General features: G+C 40.4%; 1 protein-coding gene across 1 annotated transcript in view; it reads right to left on the bottom strand.

Annotated features, from left to right (window-relative positions):
- The window catches only part of PPP1R1C (protein phosphatase 1, regulatory (inhibitor) subunit 1C), a 50,918-nt gene continuing 35,673 nt past the window's right edge, over nt 1-15,245 (bottom strand). Inside the window, exon 6 of the mRNA XM_008945150.1 lies at nt 1-89. Within this exon, the coding sequence (XP_008943398.1) occupies nt 1-89 (89 nt within the window). The remainder of the gene's footprint in view (nt 90-15,245) is intronic.

The raw sequence follows: 15,245 nt of genomic DNA, 5'->3' as shown, positions 1-15,245 counted from the left end.
CTAGTGGCCCCACTCTTCTTCCCTTTCACTGACGCCCTCTTCTTCCTCTGGAAACGCTGACTCGCTCTGACTCTTCAGATGTTTAATCCCTGAAGACAGAGAAAAATGGTTAATGTTGCCTTAGCTTGCACCGGACATTTATTTCCTGAAGGAAAAAATGCAAGCTAACAACAAATTTTTACTGCGTGTTTTGACTCCCTTTTTCACACACCTCTAAGTTCAAAGAGTACTGTGATGTATTTGCAACGGAAACATTGTCTTCCTTAAATACAGGTCTAAAGAAATTTATCCTATTTTGTTGAAAAAACTACTGAAAGATGACTTGTAGAACAGAACAGTATTTGCTTTGCTTTTTTTCTTTGTAAGCTTTAATCAGATGAGTATTGCCCATCTCAAGCAAGTTAAAAGTTTTCAAGGCTGAGGCAGTAGACAAGGGAATTATCCTACTAGAATTTCAACTTCAGCCTTTTTCTGAGACCGATTTGCTGAAGGTCTTTGCTCACATGGACCCAGTGCCCCACAATCACAGCTTCTCATGTTCACCAGAGGTGTTCTCCTCTGTGTATCCCCATAGCCTGCAGATGACCTGCAGAGCTGTCCTGATGCAAAGTGGGCACAGCACCCGAGAGCGAGGAAACTACTGGTGCCTAGACCATGAAACTGGCCAGTTTCAGCCAGCAAGTGGAGTAGACTCCATGAAAATTAATTAAATTGCAAAGTTATTTTTCCCTGTCCCACGTTCAGTACAAGCAAGCAGGTCTCAATGAACAAGCCTAATCCCATCTTCTCAGCTCTGCCTTGGTGTGATAAAAGACTTCAAGCTAAATATGGAGGCAAAATCAAGCAAAAAAGGCGACAGAAAGGAGAGACCAGAGGCGAAAGGTTATTTTCAAAAAAATCTAACCAGCAAATGCACAAGATTAGTTCCTGGGTCTGCTGTTTTTTGACAAAAACTGTTGTAGTGGGAACATAACTGTTAGTCAAAAATGCATGGTTTCAACAAAATGTGAGTTTTAATTAGGTTTTCTGGTGTTGTTACTGCTGTAACATGGAAACATCACAGATCGTATATAGTTCTACTCACCATTGCTAATTATCAGAAAAATAGCTTCCCTTTTGCATCAGTTCCTCTGCTTGTTTAGGAGAAGTAACAGCCCAGCTGCTTTAGATAACCACAGCTGGATAATAAAACAGTTCACTGTCTTAGCACTAGTAGAGGAACAATTTTCAAAAAGAGCTGTACCCTTAAGACATACAGGGCAAGATCCAGATCACCTCAAATTGTAAGAGAAGTTGATAGTGTACCTCCAAGAGTCATGGCCCCAACATCACTTAATCTGGAGGTTCCTATACTTCATTGTTTATGTCCACACCACTCCAAAATATGGGATAGTTTTTTCCAAGTACATCAGTTGAAAAATATTTCAACATAAGTTATCCCAGTTCAAGAAAGTTCCAAACAGCTGAAAACAGGATCTTACAATAGGTTGTACAACAGGAGTGCAGCCAGCTCAACTTCCACCAGGAGCCCATCACTGCTCTGTGCTGGGCTCTGGGCTCCTCTCTCTATTTTTTTTTTCCATACAGATGACAGTACTTTGTTCCCTGGGAAACTGTTGTTGAGATGTAAAACAAGCAAATAATTAATGCTCCCAAGCCACAGTAAGTGTGCCCTGCAATAATCAAACCGTTTCCAATTCAGTGACTGTGATACATGAAGAAAAGTTTGGCCTGTTCAGCTACTGTTAAGGTGGCCTCTTTAGCAACACCCTTTAGTAAGACAAACACTTTAAATATGATTTCACCTAACTATAGGTTAATGGACGTGCCTATCAAAATATTTTGTTTGCAGGGCAAATCTGTGTCCTGTTGTTTACCTCTGGACTATAGCCATTTTTTTTTTCACATTCACAGTACCTGTCTACCAGCTGCTATTCCGTACTTCAGACAGGAACTGCTGGGAGCCAGAATACATCATTTCTTAGCGAGTTTTACAAAGGCGAAAAAGGGACAGTTAGACAGAAAAGACGACATGATATATAGTTAGTATGATGAAGCTAATGGAACGGTAATTTTAGTAGGAGTGAAGCCTTTTGGCTATGTGGTTTAGTTGCAATATTCTACGTGAAAATTGCAGGAAGCGGGGAGAAATTACATCAATGAGCATTACCCATTGATTTTCACATAGCAGGCAACTATCAGTCTTATTTAATGATTTTTTTAGAACCTCTGTTCCACAGCCTGCTTTTGCCTCTGCCAGTCATTTAATACAAGAGTGTCTTTTGGAAGTAAAGACTCACAGGGTCTCCAATGTTCACCCAAAAGTGCACAAGACTCAATGTCATTAGTCATAAGTCTCAAGATGTTCTGACAGCATCAGGTTGTCAGAATTAACAGACCCTGTGTGTGGCATTATGAAATCAGATGGTAGCTACACAACAAAGTAAGTTAGTATGATTTGACGTGCAGGTAATGAAATTCCTGTCAGTAACATATGAACATGCATTACAGAAAAGGCTGGTGGCTTTCCTGAAAAGACATATTTCCTGCACAATGTCAGACTCTTACAATGCCAAAAAAAAAAAAAAAAAAAAAAAAAATCTGGGATAATAAAAATACTTAGTTAAATTATAATAATCAGAGATTGCTTTAGATGAAAAGCATTATCTAGCTACACCACAGGCAGTAACCCAGAGTGGCTGCCAAGGCGTGGTCAGGAAGTGCTGGACCCCAGGAGTACACTGGCACATTCATACACAGCTCCTGCTCAGCTAAAACAATTCAAAAGAAGAGGCTGTTACAGTGGTTCTCGAGTGTCACTCCAGCAGGGTTATTCAAGCTGTGTGCCCTGTCCTTTGTCAACACAAAGCAAGTGATAAGCAGGTAGCAAGGTGGAGCTCTATTCACAGGGATATTTATTTCTAAGTTGGATCTATTAATAGCCGGTATCTTTGATTAGCAGTCTCTAAAGTGCTTGCTGAAAGGTTACATTCTCCTAGAGACTGAGCAAAGACTTATTACTCAGGCCACCCCAACCATTTTCATAACTGCTACTATGGTAATGTTAATTTATTAGAAAGGAAATTTCCTTCTCATCTTTTCAATCTTCATACACCGGTAACACAGTTCATGTCCTTGGCTTTCTCAAACAGTGCTCAAGAGGCGCTAGGACGCTGTTGGTCGGAGCTTGTTTCTATTTGTTGATTAGGCATGGTAGTAACAATGAGCAACAAATATAGACTCTAAGATTTTACTCATAGAAACAAAACAAAGCCAGGATCTATGGGGGATGTTTTAGAAGATGTTTGTACATACAGCAGTTCCAAGTTAGCAACATCAAGTTACTGGTTCCACATAAACTGCACAAGCTTCATCATATCAGTTGCAAACGGGGAGCACTGCAAATGCTGATCTGCAGAGACACTCTGTCTCACCAGAGTTCCCTGTTCCAGCCAGTGGGTAACTCTGAATTTGTGGGCACCCTCACCCTCCATAAGTACTGTGCCTGCATCGTCCTGATGCTTTTGGTTCTCTTACTGCTCTGCCCTCATCCTGGGTTCCCCTGCCCAGGCTCATCCCTTGTATGTGGAGATGGGTGGCTCGTGGGGTCCGAGCCATCCCCCAGTCCTCACTGCTGCTCTGCAACGTCATGCCCTGGCTGGGGCTTTGCTCTTCGCTGGGAGGTGTGTCAGGAACCCCCTCCCCCCAGCCAGCCCAAAGACTGCCCACTTCTCCCCGGCAACAATTTCATGCCCACAGCATGTTCGAACTCACTCTCATTCTGCCTTAAAACAAAGCCTGTCTGAACGCTGCCTCTTGATTGCCCCCCCACCCTCCTGCTCCCCCTTTTATGCTTCTAAAGCCAGCAGGACAAGAATTGTTTTTCCTCAAAGGGCTCCTATTTCACTGCAGGTAATTTAATCCAATTAGTGCTGATGAAGAGATCCTTAATGCCAAGCCTTATTCAGCAGCCGCGCACTAATACACTTTGAACCGGTAATTCTTTTTAGATGAAGTCACTACCTCAAAGCATATTTCTAGATTGCTTATAAATTATGAGTGCAAATGGGATAACTTTTTGGCATTTTTGCAGTCACATAATAACATCTATGCTGTTTAATCAACAGCTGTCTTTTTTGCTTCTCTGGATCTGCCCAAAGCACCAGATTAGAAGGCTAAGCAGTGTGACAAGATACAAAATAACCAAGTCTTCCTGGATTAAATATCTCCTGGAAAAAAAAAATACAAAATCAGTAATTAAGGCAGCTCCCCATCTCAAGTGATTAAAGCAGCTCCCTATCCTATTTAATACTTCTTCCTTCACCCCACTTCACTGCCAAAGGAACAATGCTGACATTTAACAAAGTCAGTTAAGTCTGGTTGGCAATTTGAATTCCCTTATGTTTGAAGGGTTATTTATTTTTACAGTTTGGAGCTGATCCTGTCCCTATCAAAAACAGACTTCCAGATTTTCAGAAAGCAGTGAAAGGTGAAGATGAGCCACAGACAAAGAAGTCTGATTTTCAAAGTTTCAGAACTCAAATAACTTTGAAACTATCAAGCCAGAGATGATAACAATGAAATAAAAATGTTTACTTTATGCTGATCCTAAATAAAATATGTTCTCATTCCCTCAGCAAAAATGAGAATATTAAAACACAAATCATGTATTCACACCACTAAACAGGAAAAAGAACTTTTCTTTTTTTATGGAATATTTTTTTTTTAATTTATCAGTCAAATATGTTTTGACTTCTCTGAAATACCTTCCTGATCTTTTTTTTTTTTTCCCTCCTACGAACTGAAATGACATTCATTAAAAAAAACAAAAAAACAAAAAAACAAAACAACATGAAAACCCCAAAACTAATGTCATGAGGAATGGCATCCATCACAGGTCATTGGCTAAGCTGAATGCAGTGGGAGGCAGTTGTTAAGGTGGCAGAGCCTAGAAGAGCTGGTAGGTCTTTAAGGGAAGCCTCCTTTAATATTTTGACCAAGGTGAGAGCTTCAAATGCCTCTTTTCCCCAGAACAGAGATGAAGCATCTAATGACATCAGTCAGACCAATCTCAAGAGCAAGATTTCTTTTCACTCTTTAAAACCATGGGGCCAGATTAACTCAGCATTTCAATAGTGATTTTGGGAAATATACAAACTCATAATTAGATTATGTGGCCCACTGTGATCTATGTATGCATCTACGTGACCTCTATATACTTATATATGAACTATAGATGTTTATGTTTGTTCCCAGATAAAAGGGATGAAAACAATGGGATTAAGGGGTTGTACTGGACCAAATGGTACTGTGTTTCCAAAATCAAAGAATATGGAGCCTCTCTTGCGTGTGATAGATATACATACAGACAAAATGTCACAGAGAAATCACACCCCGGTCGTGGCTCAGTTGAATAGAAAAGTCAAAAGAAAATAATTTAGGAAAAAGCAGGTTTAGTCACCTTTGAAAGTTCATTGTCAAGTGCATGTCAGCTATACTGTCAAATTTATCTAGATGTGAGAAATACATGTCTTGTCTTTCCTGTGCCCCATCTGGTGAAGGTATCAGAAACACAGTTGTCATTACTGGTCACAGAAACACTCAGAGTTTACCCCCTGCACATACACTCGAAACACACACCCCAGGTGCTTTGACCTTCTTGATCAAAAATTCAGTTGTTTGGCCAGAAAAAAAAAACCAAACCAAAACAAAACCAAAACAAAACCCCAAAACCCAACAAAACCAACACAGCCTCCTTCTATATACATTTTTTGTTTCAAACAACTGAAATAGAGAATGGTATATATTTCACGCAAGAATAGGTCACTAAATCAGTAAAGAAAAATGCAATAGCTTATCAAATGCCTATTTTGAGCTTCCTCTCATTTCCTTTTTGCAAAAATGGCCTGGTATCTATCACACTCATCTGTACAATCAGTTCCTGAAACCTTTAATCTGTTGTGGTTTTTTTTTAATTTGGTGGTTTAGATAAGCTCTCTGTGCATACAAGTCAGAGTTCAGTGCTTATGCTTTTGTTAATAACCCCTTAGAAAACATTAACTCCATCCTTAACACCACTTGCCTCCTCAGCTGCTGCCCAATTCTTCTCTTTCTACCATTCAGCTCACCAAAAATGATACTCAGTGATTCCACCTTGTCTTCCTCTGCACCTCTCCCCCCCCAGTTCTCCACTTCCTTTGATCAAATTGTCCTTGGACTCAGCCTGAAAACTTTCTGGCAAAAGGGCCTAGTGATCTATGTCTTCAACTTTTCCAGCTTGATTTCTTTTGCCTCTGACACTGCCCTGGTTCTTCTTCCACTGTTTGTAATGTTTTCCCCACAGCTGTCCTCTGACACTTCCCCTTGTTCCAGCCTCTGAGGATGGGTGGCAGAGGCTGCAAACTTTCTTGTACTCTTACAGTATTTTTGATCTCCTGCAGTGTGCTCAAATACAGAATTAAGAAGCACCTTTATAAAGGCTCCGATGGAAGAGTTTCTTCCTTCTGTTCAGGTTAAAACTCTACAGTGCAACTTAGGTGGAAGCTTGTGGCAGTCTAAAACATTATCTCACAGTAGTCAAAATCAAGCTCTTGGTCTGCAGTCCTTTCCAAAATGCTTTGTTCATCTACTGTGGAACACACTAGCTTTTTTCCCCTGATATTCAGGCATACACATTTCCATTTCTACTCTTCTCTAGATAATCATATACAATTCCTATTTAAATCTTGCCTATTTTTCTTTCTTAATGTGCCCAGTGTGGTCATTAGCATTTATCCAGTAAAAAGTCATGGGAGTGCCTTATCCCAGGGCCTTTAATACCTCATTTTCTTCTCTGAGCTTTATAAATGTACCTTTGCTCCTGCATTTGGCATTTTTGCAGCTGGAGTCACCTGAGTCTTTTCTGTGATCACTTATGCCACCACTGAGCAACTCACTTTCCTTCCTGAGTTCCCTTTACTGATTCTCTCCAAGGTATTTCAGTCTAACGGTGGCTATTTATGCTTTCAAGGAAAATACAGTTTCTTCATATATTATGAGCACCACTCACTCTCAACTCAAATCAGGAACTGATACAGCTTTAGCACAATTTTTTACTAGGCTTTTAAATTACCATTTTCATCCTTTCTCTCACGTTGTACTGAATGCTGGAGAGATACTGTTATCAGCCTCCATGGTTATTTCTAAATCCTCAAAATTCCCAGTTATGGAATTTGAGAACCAACCTGAGAACATTCAGTCACCAGCATGATGAGACAAATACTGTCACATTCCTCCTTAGCACATTCCTGGGTTTTGTTACTACCTCCCAGCTGGGGGTTAGGTGGTGCAACTTCTATTAAAAATTTGAACAAGGTTTAATGCAGCATAGTCCTAATCCCTGGTGTGGATTCCTGAGTGCTATGCTAACTTTGATACAACATGACAAGAATTGGGGCATACAGTGATCAGTGGGGGATTGCTGAGTATGAACTAAGAGCTAGTCCATGACTGATATTTGTATGCAAACAAAAGATGTGTTTTACTTACCTTTCCTTGTGTTTCTCCATTCCCATCTACCAGGATGGCTCCAGTCTGCTAACCTGGCAGCACTTTTTTCATCTGCTGATGCTCATGTTCATAAATCACATCAGGTCACCTGTGGCAGAAGGCTAGCCTTGCTTCCAAGCAGCCCCAGCACAAGAGTAGCAGCCCAGCCTTGCTAAGGGTGGCAGCCCTGGTGTGTCCCAAGACAGCCACTCTGTTGGGTGGTCCCTGAGCCACCAGTGATCCAAAGAACATCAAAAAGTCATCTGTGACATGACAGCAACAAAACACACAGATCCAGACATTAACAATTCCCATGTGTGTGAGTGAACAAACAGAAAAAAAAAAGTGAGGAAGAGAAGACAAAACAAAAGTAAATGAATGTGGAAAATTTTGCTTTACAGATGTGGACAGCTGTGAACAGCCTATTTGATACAGCTTTTGGAAGTTTTCTCAAAGTTAGGTGGCTTTTTGCTGACAAGGGCTGAAAAATGCTGCTCTCTGAAGCTCTCTCAAAGGACTCTGAACAGTACTTATGCCTGTAAACGTATGCTAACCAAGGTTTCATGGTAAAGTAAAACTAATCACCTGAATCTTGATAACTGACATGCAAAGGTCTAGCCTTACTCTTGTGGTCAACAAGTCTGAACACAACCGGGTCATTTGTTATTACACAGGTGTTGGTCCCACTCTTCCCAAAGTTAATGAAACTTTCTCTTACTGTTTTCAAAGAAAAAAGAGTAAGCTATTGTAACCTACCTTAATTTCCAGTTATGAAGAAAAAATAACTTCAAAGAGCTGCTGTTTATTTAGCATGAATGTATGTAAAAATACTATCAATTAATGTTGTATATGGCTTTAAAGTTTGAGGTGTGAGATAGATAGACAGAAAATTGGCACACAAGGTATTTTCAAACTGCTGTTTAGTTTCTCCAAGGAAAAGCAAAGGCAGGCTGCCACTCTGTGTTTTACAGATGATGGAGTCTTCAAAGACCAGCAGACATGGTGGCCTTTCAATGTTTAGAATAAAAAGAATCTGAAGCACCAGTGTGGCAGTTTATGCTGACATTTTAGCAAGCTATAAACCAGAAAATAAAGCCCAAGCTTGTGTGCTATATTATGCCATACCTAAGCTCAGGCTGAGGAGGAAAAAAAATCTTATATGTCTGTTATGATTATGAGACCAAGATATTATTCAGTCATACAATTTCATCTACTGTTTGTTGGTTTTGCTTTTTTTTTTTCTCTAATGTGCATCTCTTTCACAAATGCTGATGACTAAATCAAAACACATGATTTGAGGCACTGGCAAAAGTGACAGGTTTATGGAGATCACATATCTGATCTGGAGGAGATCAGATCATCGGCATATCCAGTAGGTCACCGTGGCCTCACAGATATTTGTGAATGATCATTCAGAAACAAAGCAAAGACTGACTGATTTTCTAGATGTCTGCTGGTTGTTACTAATTCTTTTCTTAGCTTCAGTCATCAACTCAGTCCTCATGGTGAGCCTTTTAAATGACAAATTTTGTGGCTCATGCTAATTTTTCCCCATCAAAAGATTCTGTGTTAAACTATCACAATGAAGACTGTGGAAGAGCAGCAAAATTCATATTGCAAATATCTGGATATTTTCCATTTCATTTTCTCACACAGCATTTCCCACTCCATTTTCCCCCTCTCAGAAGCTGCTTGAAGCTGCACTGGCTCCCTAAGACTAGTGTGAAGGAACTGCTTCAGCACAGAAAGGCTTTTGTCAGTCCTCTACAGGCTGCCCAGATCATGCACTGGAGACAGAGGTCAGCTTCACTGTGGCTGAAGGGACTGCACCTCCTACTTGCAGTAGCCAAAATAGTAAACAGAGAGGCTTTTGTCACCCCAGGCAACTTCTGCTAATATGTAAACATCTCATTTTGCTGCTTCCTTCCTTCCCTCCCTCATAGCCCTCAGACTGCAGAAGTCAGCCAGTCTTCAGAGTTCAAATGAAGAGCAGAAGCCCTTGCAGTAAGCTAAGGGGAAGTTTCAACCTGCAATAATCTCAGCCTAACACTAATTACCCTTTAGGAAGTCAGGAAACATTTCTGAGCTGATTCTGTGAAGGATGGCTCTTGGTCAAATACTTCAACAACGACTTGAGCAGAAAAACATGCAGAGATGACTTCCACATTGGTAATGAAGCTGGACAGTACCGGAAGGCTCTCCTCCTGCACGGCTCTGTGTGCTGGTCTGGCTGGGCAGCTGGAGGCTGCAACCAGAAGAGGATTAAAGTTTTTCAGCTGACTTTTTTTCCTTCCAATTTTTCATAGTTCAGAGGTAGGCTTAGATGATAAGTGTGCTTGAATTCAACCAATGCAGGAAGGTCTCTGAAGGTGCTGTGCTTTCACAGGTCTTGGGAAGCTCCTTAGATGGTCACAATCTCCCCTCAAAAAGCAGCTGTCTGGAAGGCAAGTTTTACTGGGCAATGTGTTTATTTGCTGGAATTGCTAACCCCTCACTTTTAACACCTGTACCACTGGCAGCCAGGTGGCTGTCTGTCAAAGAGTGGCTCAAACTCACTAGACTGGCAGAATTTAGGCTATTGGGTAACGACAGGACTAGGGGGAATGGGGCAAAGCTGGAAGTGGGCAGATTCAGGCTGGACATGAGGAAGAAGTTCTTCACCATGAGAGTGGTGAGACCCTGGAATGGGTTGCTCAGGGAGGTGGTTGAGGCCCCATCCCTGGGGGTCTTTAAGCTGGATGAGGCTCTGGACAGCCTGATCTAGTGGGAGGTGTCCCTGCTCATGGCAGAGGGGTTGGAACTGGATGACCCTTGTGGTCCCTTCCAACCCTGACAGATTCTGATCTGTTTTAGCAAAGGACTTTAGAGCCCTAATGGCTTAATGGTTGGACTTGATGATCTTAAAGGTCTCTTCCACCCTAAAGGATTCTATGATTCTATAATTGTTCACTTGTGTCAAAGTGTTACAGTAGTTCCATCAAGTAAAGGGCCACATTTTCAAACCTGAATCAGCTGCTCCGTAATAACAGAAGCCAATAGCTCTTCTACTGTTACAACTCACTGGCCTTAAAAGTTTACAAATAGCTTTTTCTAAGCATGGTTTCTTTAAATTAAAATATCTTACATTTTCCCAGGCAACTTCTCTCATACTTATAATTCATCACATGCTGTTCCAGGCTAGTTTATGTTTCCAGTTTGAGATACTCTGTAGGCTGACTACCTTAAAATAAGCCAGGAGGCAAAAAGCAGGAATTAGGTTTTACAGTTAGAAAAAAGACATCAGTTGAGACTTGGGAAAGCTGTTGCTCAAGACAACATGAAACAATGTTCACTGTTTCAGCTGCAGCATGTAAGTCTGGTTAAGGGTAGAGACAAGAGACATACTAGTTATATAAACTGCTGTGCACAAAATAAAACAAGGTTGTTTTCCTACCTGCCATAACTAAAAGAAGGGAAAGGTTAAGGATAAACCTTAACTTTCCTAAGACGTCTTAACTTCTGCATTCTAAGATATAAGCCATCATTCAAGATTATTTATGGATCAAATGCAGAATTAGGTTGAATGGTGTGATTTATGCATGAGATTCAATTATATAAAAATACAGGTCCTTTTCTAGCCTTAAGATCAATGAGCCTTTACAGAAGTGATCTTCCTTTTGTCTCCAGGAACAAACGATTTGTTCACAGCTACTATTCCTTCTGCTGATAAAAAAAAAAAAAGAGTTCTGCTTTCAGTATGTTGTCTATTAAATGGTTTTTTATATGTAAGAAACAGAACTGAGTCCCATACTGGTTTAATTTCCTCTAATCTGTTCCTGCCAATAGTGTCAACCAAGAACATTTTATCTTTTAAAATTTGTTTTTCTTTCTCCAGTTCTTAATGGGAAATCTCTGACCTGCTCTCCTAGCTACTTCTTTTACTACAGCACAGTTATTCAAGACTTTATTTTTCCTAATAATAATCATAAGTATATTCTTGTCCAAAACTGCTATTAAGTCTGCACAAACCAGCCTTCAAAGCTAATGCATAAGCATTTCTAAGGGATTTTACTTCAGCAATTAATTTCTGCAGAAAATGCTGTATTGGAGAACCTGAGCTGAAGGAGTCTGAGCAGTTTCCACGTCAGGTGGGCTCAGACTTGCACCTAGTTGGGATGTGATGTAGTTTTTATCACCATAATATGGAAAAGTACACTGTGACAGAATAGTAGCATGGATTTTTTTTTTTTTTTCATGCCATATGCTTTAACTTCACATTAAATTGCTTCCATTCAGATGGCAATTCCCTTTAGGGTTTAAAAACTTCAGTGACTGGCAGAGATCTGTTTATGGTAGTGAGAGATGAAACAGTATGCCCATGCTAGCAAATCTGGAATGTGATGCCTCCAAAGCTTGGGAGGGCTGCAGCAGCCACCCAAAGCAAAGCAAACCCACTGCACGCTGCTGCTCTGACAAGGAAGTGTTGGGGGTTTTTTTAATCCCAGGGACTTCTATAGCCGTAGACTTTAATCATGTGAATAGAAGTCTCATCCTGATCAGCTCTGTTTATACTGCTCGGGCAAGCCTTTGCACTGCAATACAGCTGCAGTTCATACCCCTTCAGGAAGACAAGGTTTACTCAGAAAGTTTCTGTGCAAAAATAAACTTAGTTAGTTAACCTGTGTAGGAATTAATATTTTTACATCCTTTGTTAACAATAAAAGCTAAGCTTAAAAAGAAGAGTATAAGGAATAGAAGGACATGGGTACATCTGGAATATTGAGTATCACAGCAGACTTGAGGGGATGAGACACTTAAGACCCCATCCAGATTGGATGTACCAGGTATTTGACAGGTGTGAGATTGGATCATCATCCAAGGGCCAGCAGTTACATTTAGGTCCAGTCACAAGTCAAATGTAGATGGAATCTGGGATCATATTTCAGCAAGATTTTAATGATGGTCCCTTTTGCTAGAGTATTTAATTGGAAATGCTCATCCTTAGTTACATGGGGCCAGTGTCACCACAGTCTCACTAGTTTTGGCCATACTGCCTGGTTCAATACATAGTTATTTGTTAAACATTCAGAATTATTTGCTAAACAACCAAAATTATTTATTAAACCTTGGGGAGATTTATTGTTGGTTTTAAGTGCAAAAATAGCTTATTCTCCTCCTTGTTGTAATAGTGATAAACCCTGTGAAAAGGTAACATGTTCCAAGTCATCCTTGGTTTTCTGCTACTTCCTAGGTCTTTCTTTCCCTTGTTTCCTGCTCAATTCTGTGGCAAGATTAAGAACTGTCCCTGTAGGATGTGCAAGGGCAGCCTGGGTTTGTAGCTAAGCACAGATGACCACCTACTTTTAGGAACTTTAATACGGAACGTACTTTCCTGTGATTCCTTCTCGTGTCAGCAGTGAGAGACATGGCCAGGGCTTGAGTATTCTCTTGGCAGCCTGGGGCAGTCCCAGAGTCACCCCATGCCTGCCTTGGTCTAAGCAGGATGGATTCAGGCCAGAGCGTTTATAAAAATGACAGTAGCAGACTTCAATATCTGAATAGTTGCACTTCCTTGGTGCCTTACAATTTTTGTTTGCTTGCGATTGGGAAAAACCCAGAAATGTCACTGTTTTCTTTATGAGGAAAAAAATATTTCACCAAAACATTTCATATTAGCAGTACCAAAACACTGAGTTTTGCCTAGTGTGTTAAACTTAAAAATATAGACATGCTACAGAAAAGTGGAATTACTGAAAATGCTTTACAAAACATTTTCATTTCCACAGCTTCACAAGCCATTTGCAAGCCACTGTATTTCAGTTTTCTTTAGGCATTCTTATTTGACTTGAACATTAATGGACAGCAGCATCCAGCTGCACACTTCTTCCTGGACAATTGCACTGTGACTCTACTTTTTTATAGTGTGGCTGACACGGGCATTTTTCTGAGGTGATGAAACTTAAACAGATGAGAAAAAAACATACCGCCACATCCTGAGGGGGAAGAATCCTTGACAGAGAACGGGAGGCTGTAATACTGAGAAGCAGAATACTGAGTACATGGTGGGGCTGAAAGTCCTGCAGGTGGTGACTGAGCAGTTTTTGCTGTTTCACAGCTTCTTCTGTTTCACACTAAGGCCTGCCACAGCACTCTCAACATTCTGTTTGGTTTATATTCTGGATCCATATTTTCTATTTTTGTTATTCTTTTTGTAGCTGTTATTTCTTTCCATGGTCTAGGCCAGATAGAGAGCAAAATCTGTTAATGGCAGACCTAAATCTCTTGTTGAGTACCCTATGCAGCCTCAGACTTTTAGGGTACAGATGAAAAGCTTTCCAGTGAGTTGTACTTTTTGAAATGAAGACAGGAGCAAAATCTTTGCTGGCCAGCCAAAAATCCAAGGCAGTGCTTCTCTGCCATACTTCCAAGTGTTGTGTGGCTTTCACTTTTAATTAATCCAGTCTGTTTGGAATTCTTTGACAAGTCTGTAAGCTTCTCTGTTAATTTGCTGATGAATCCCCCACTGATTTATAATCTTCATTGTGATCCTTCTTACAATGACAAAGGAGATAGGATTTTGGCTTCAGCACAACCTGACATCAGTAATATTGTAAACCTTGAGATCGGCTCTTCTTTTCTTTTAAGCTTTTTATAAACACCTTCAAAGTTACAAAACCTTTGTGATGATTAAACAAGAGATTGATAGGTCAGTGTTTACATCGTTATCCCCACTACAGTTGCTTCATGGGTGGTGTACGAATAGCAAGCATTTACCATTTTCTTCTGTTACAGGTACTGTAGCTGTAGTTCTTCCATCCATCTGTCAGGAAGAATGAGCTTCTTCAGTTTTCACCTCCTTGGTGCCCATGAGCTGCTGAGATCATCTCAAGCAGCTGGGATCCATTTCAGAAGACTGAAGCTGAAGATTGCTTGAATTCTTCCTTTCTCCATCTGCAGCAGGGTTTCATGCTCACCAAAGCAAAGCCTATCATATGAGTTATGAATCAAGTCAGCTTAACTGCCTGGGAGCACTGGAGTGTTTCTGGAAGATCAGAGTCAGTCCTTCTTCTGGTTTCATTAACATGCTCTGGTGTTGGAGAGGGTTTTACCATGTTAAGAGCTATCCTATTTGGGGCTTTCAGCCTACCCTAATCTTGATTTTTGATTCTGAGACATTTTCCTAAGACACAATATCACCTAGACATTTAGAGAGCACTCTTGCAGAAGTAGGGAGCATACTGCACAAAGTAAGATGTCTTCACTGCACTGAAAGGTGAAAATTTGATACAGGCAGCTGTGGTATGAAGTTCTCACTGTGCTTATCACTACCACATTATGAAAGGTTTACATTTCATAAGCGGTAAGTATAACAGATATTGAATCACCAAATTGCTGGTGCTGGAAGGTGCCTCCTGGGATTGTCTAGTCCAAACTCCCACTCAGCACAAGGTCAGGTGGAGCAGGTTGTCCAGGACTATATGCAGTTAGATTTTGAGTATCTCCAAGGATGGAGACTCCACTAACTTTCTAGAAAACTTGTTTCACTCTTTGAGCACTGTCACAGAAAGAAAAAATAAAAGTTTTTTCTTATGTTTAACTTGAATTTTCTGTGTTTCAATTTGTGTCAATTGACTCTTGTCCTTTCCTTACATAGAAACTTCTAATTTTCTAGCACAGAGAAGTGCAGCCAAGGGAATTGTGCCTATCATTACCGTTTCATAATCCATAACTGTATTTAC

Source organism: Merops nubicus, unplaced genomic scaffold, assembly GCF_000691845.1.
Source record: "Merops nubicus isolate BGI_N331 unplaced genomic scaffold, ASM69184v1 scaffold9728, whole genome shotgun sequence".
NCBI classification, from domain to species: Eukaryota; Metazoa; Chordata; class Aves; order Coraciiformes; family Meropidae; genus Merops; species Merops nubicus.
This window is presented reverse-complemented; position numbering and strand designations above follow the sequence as displayed.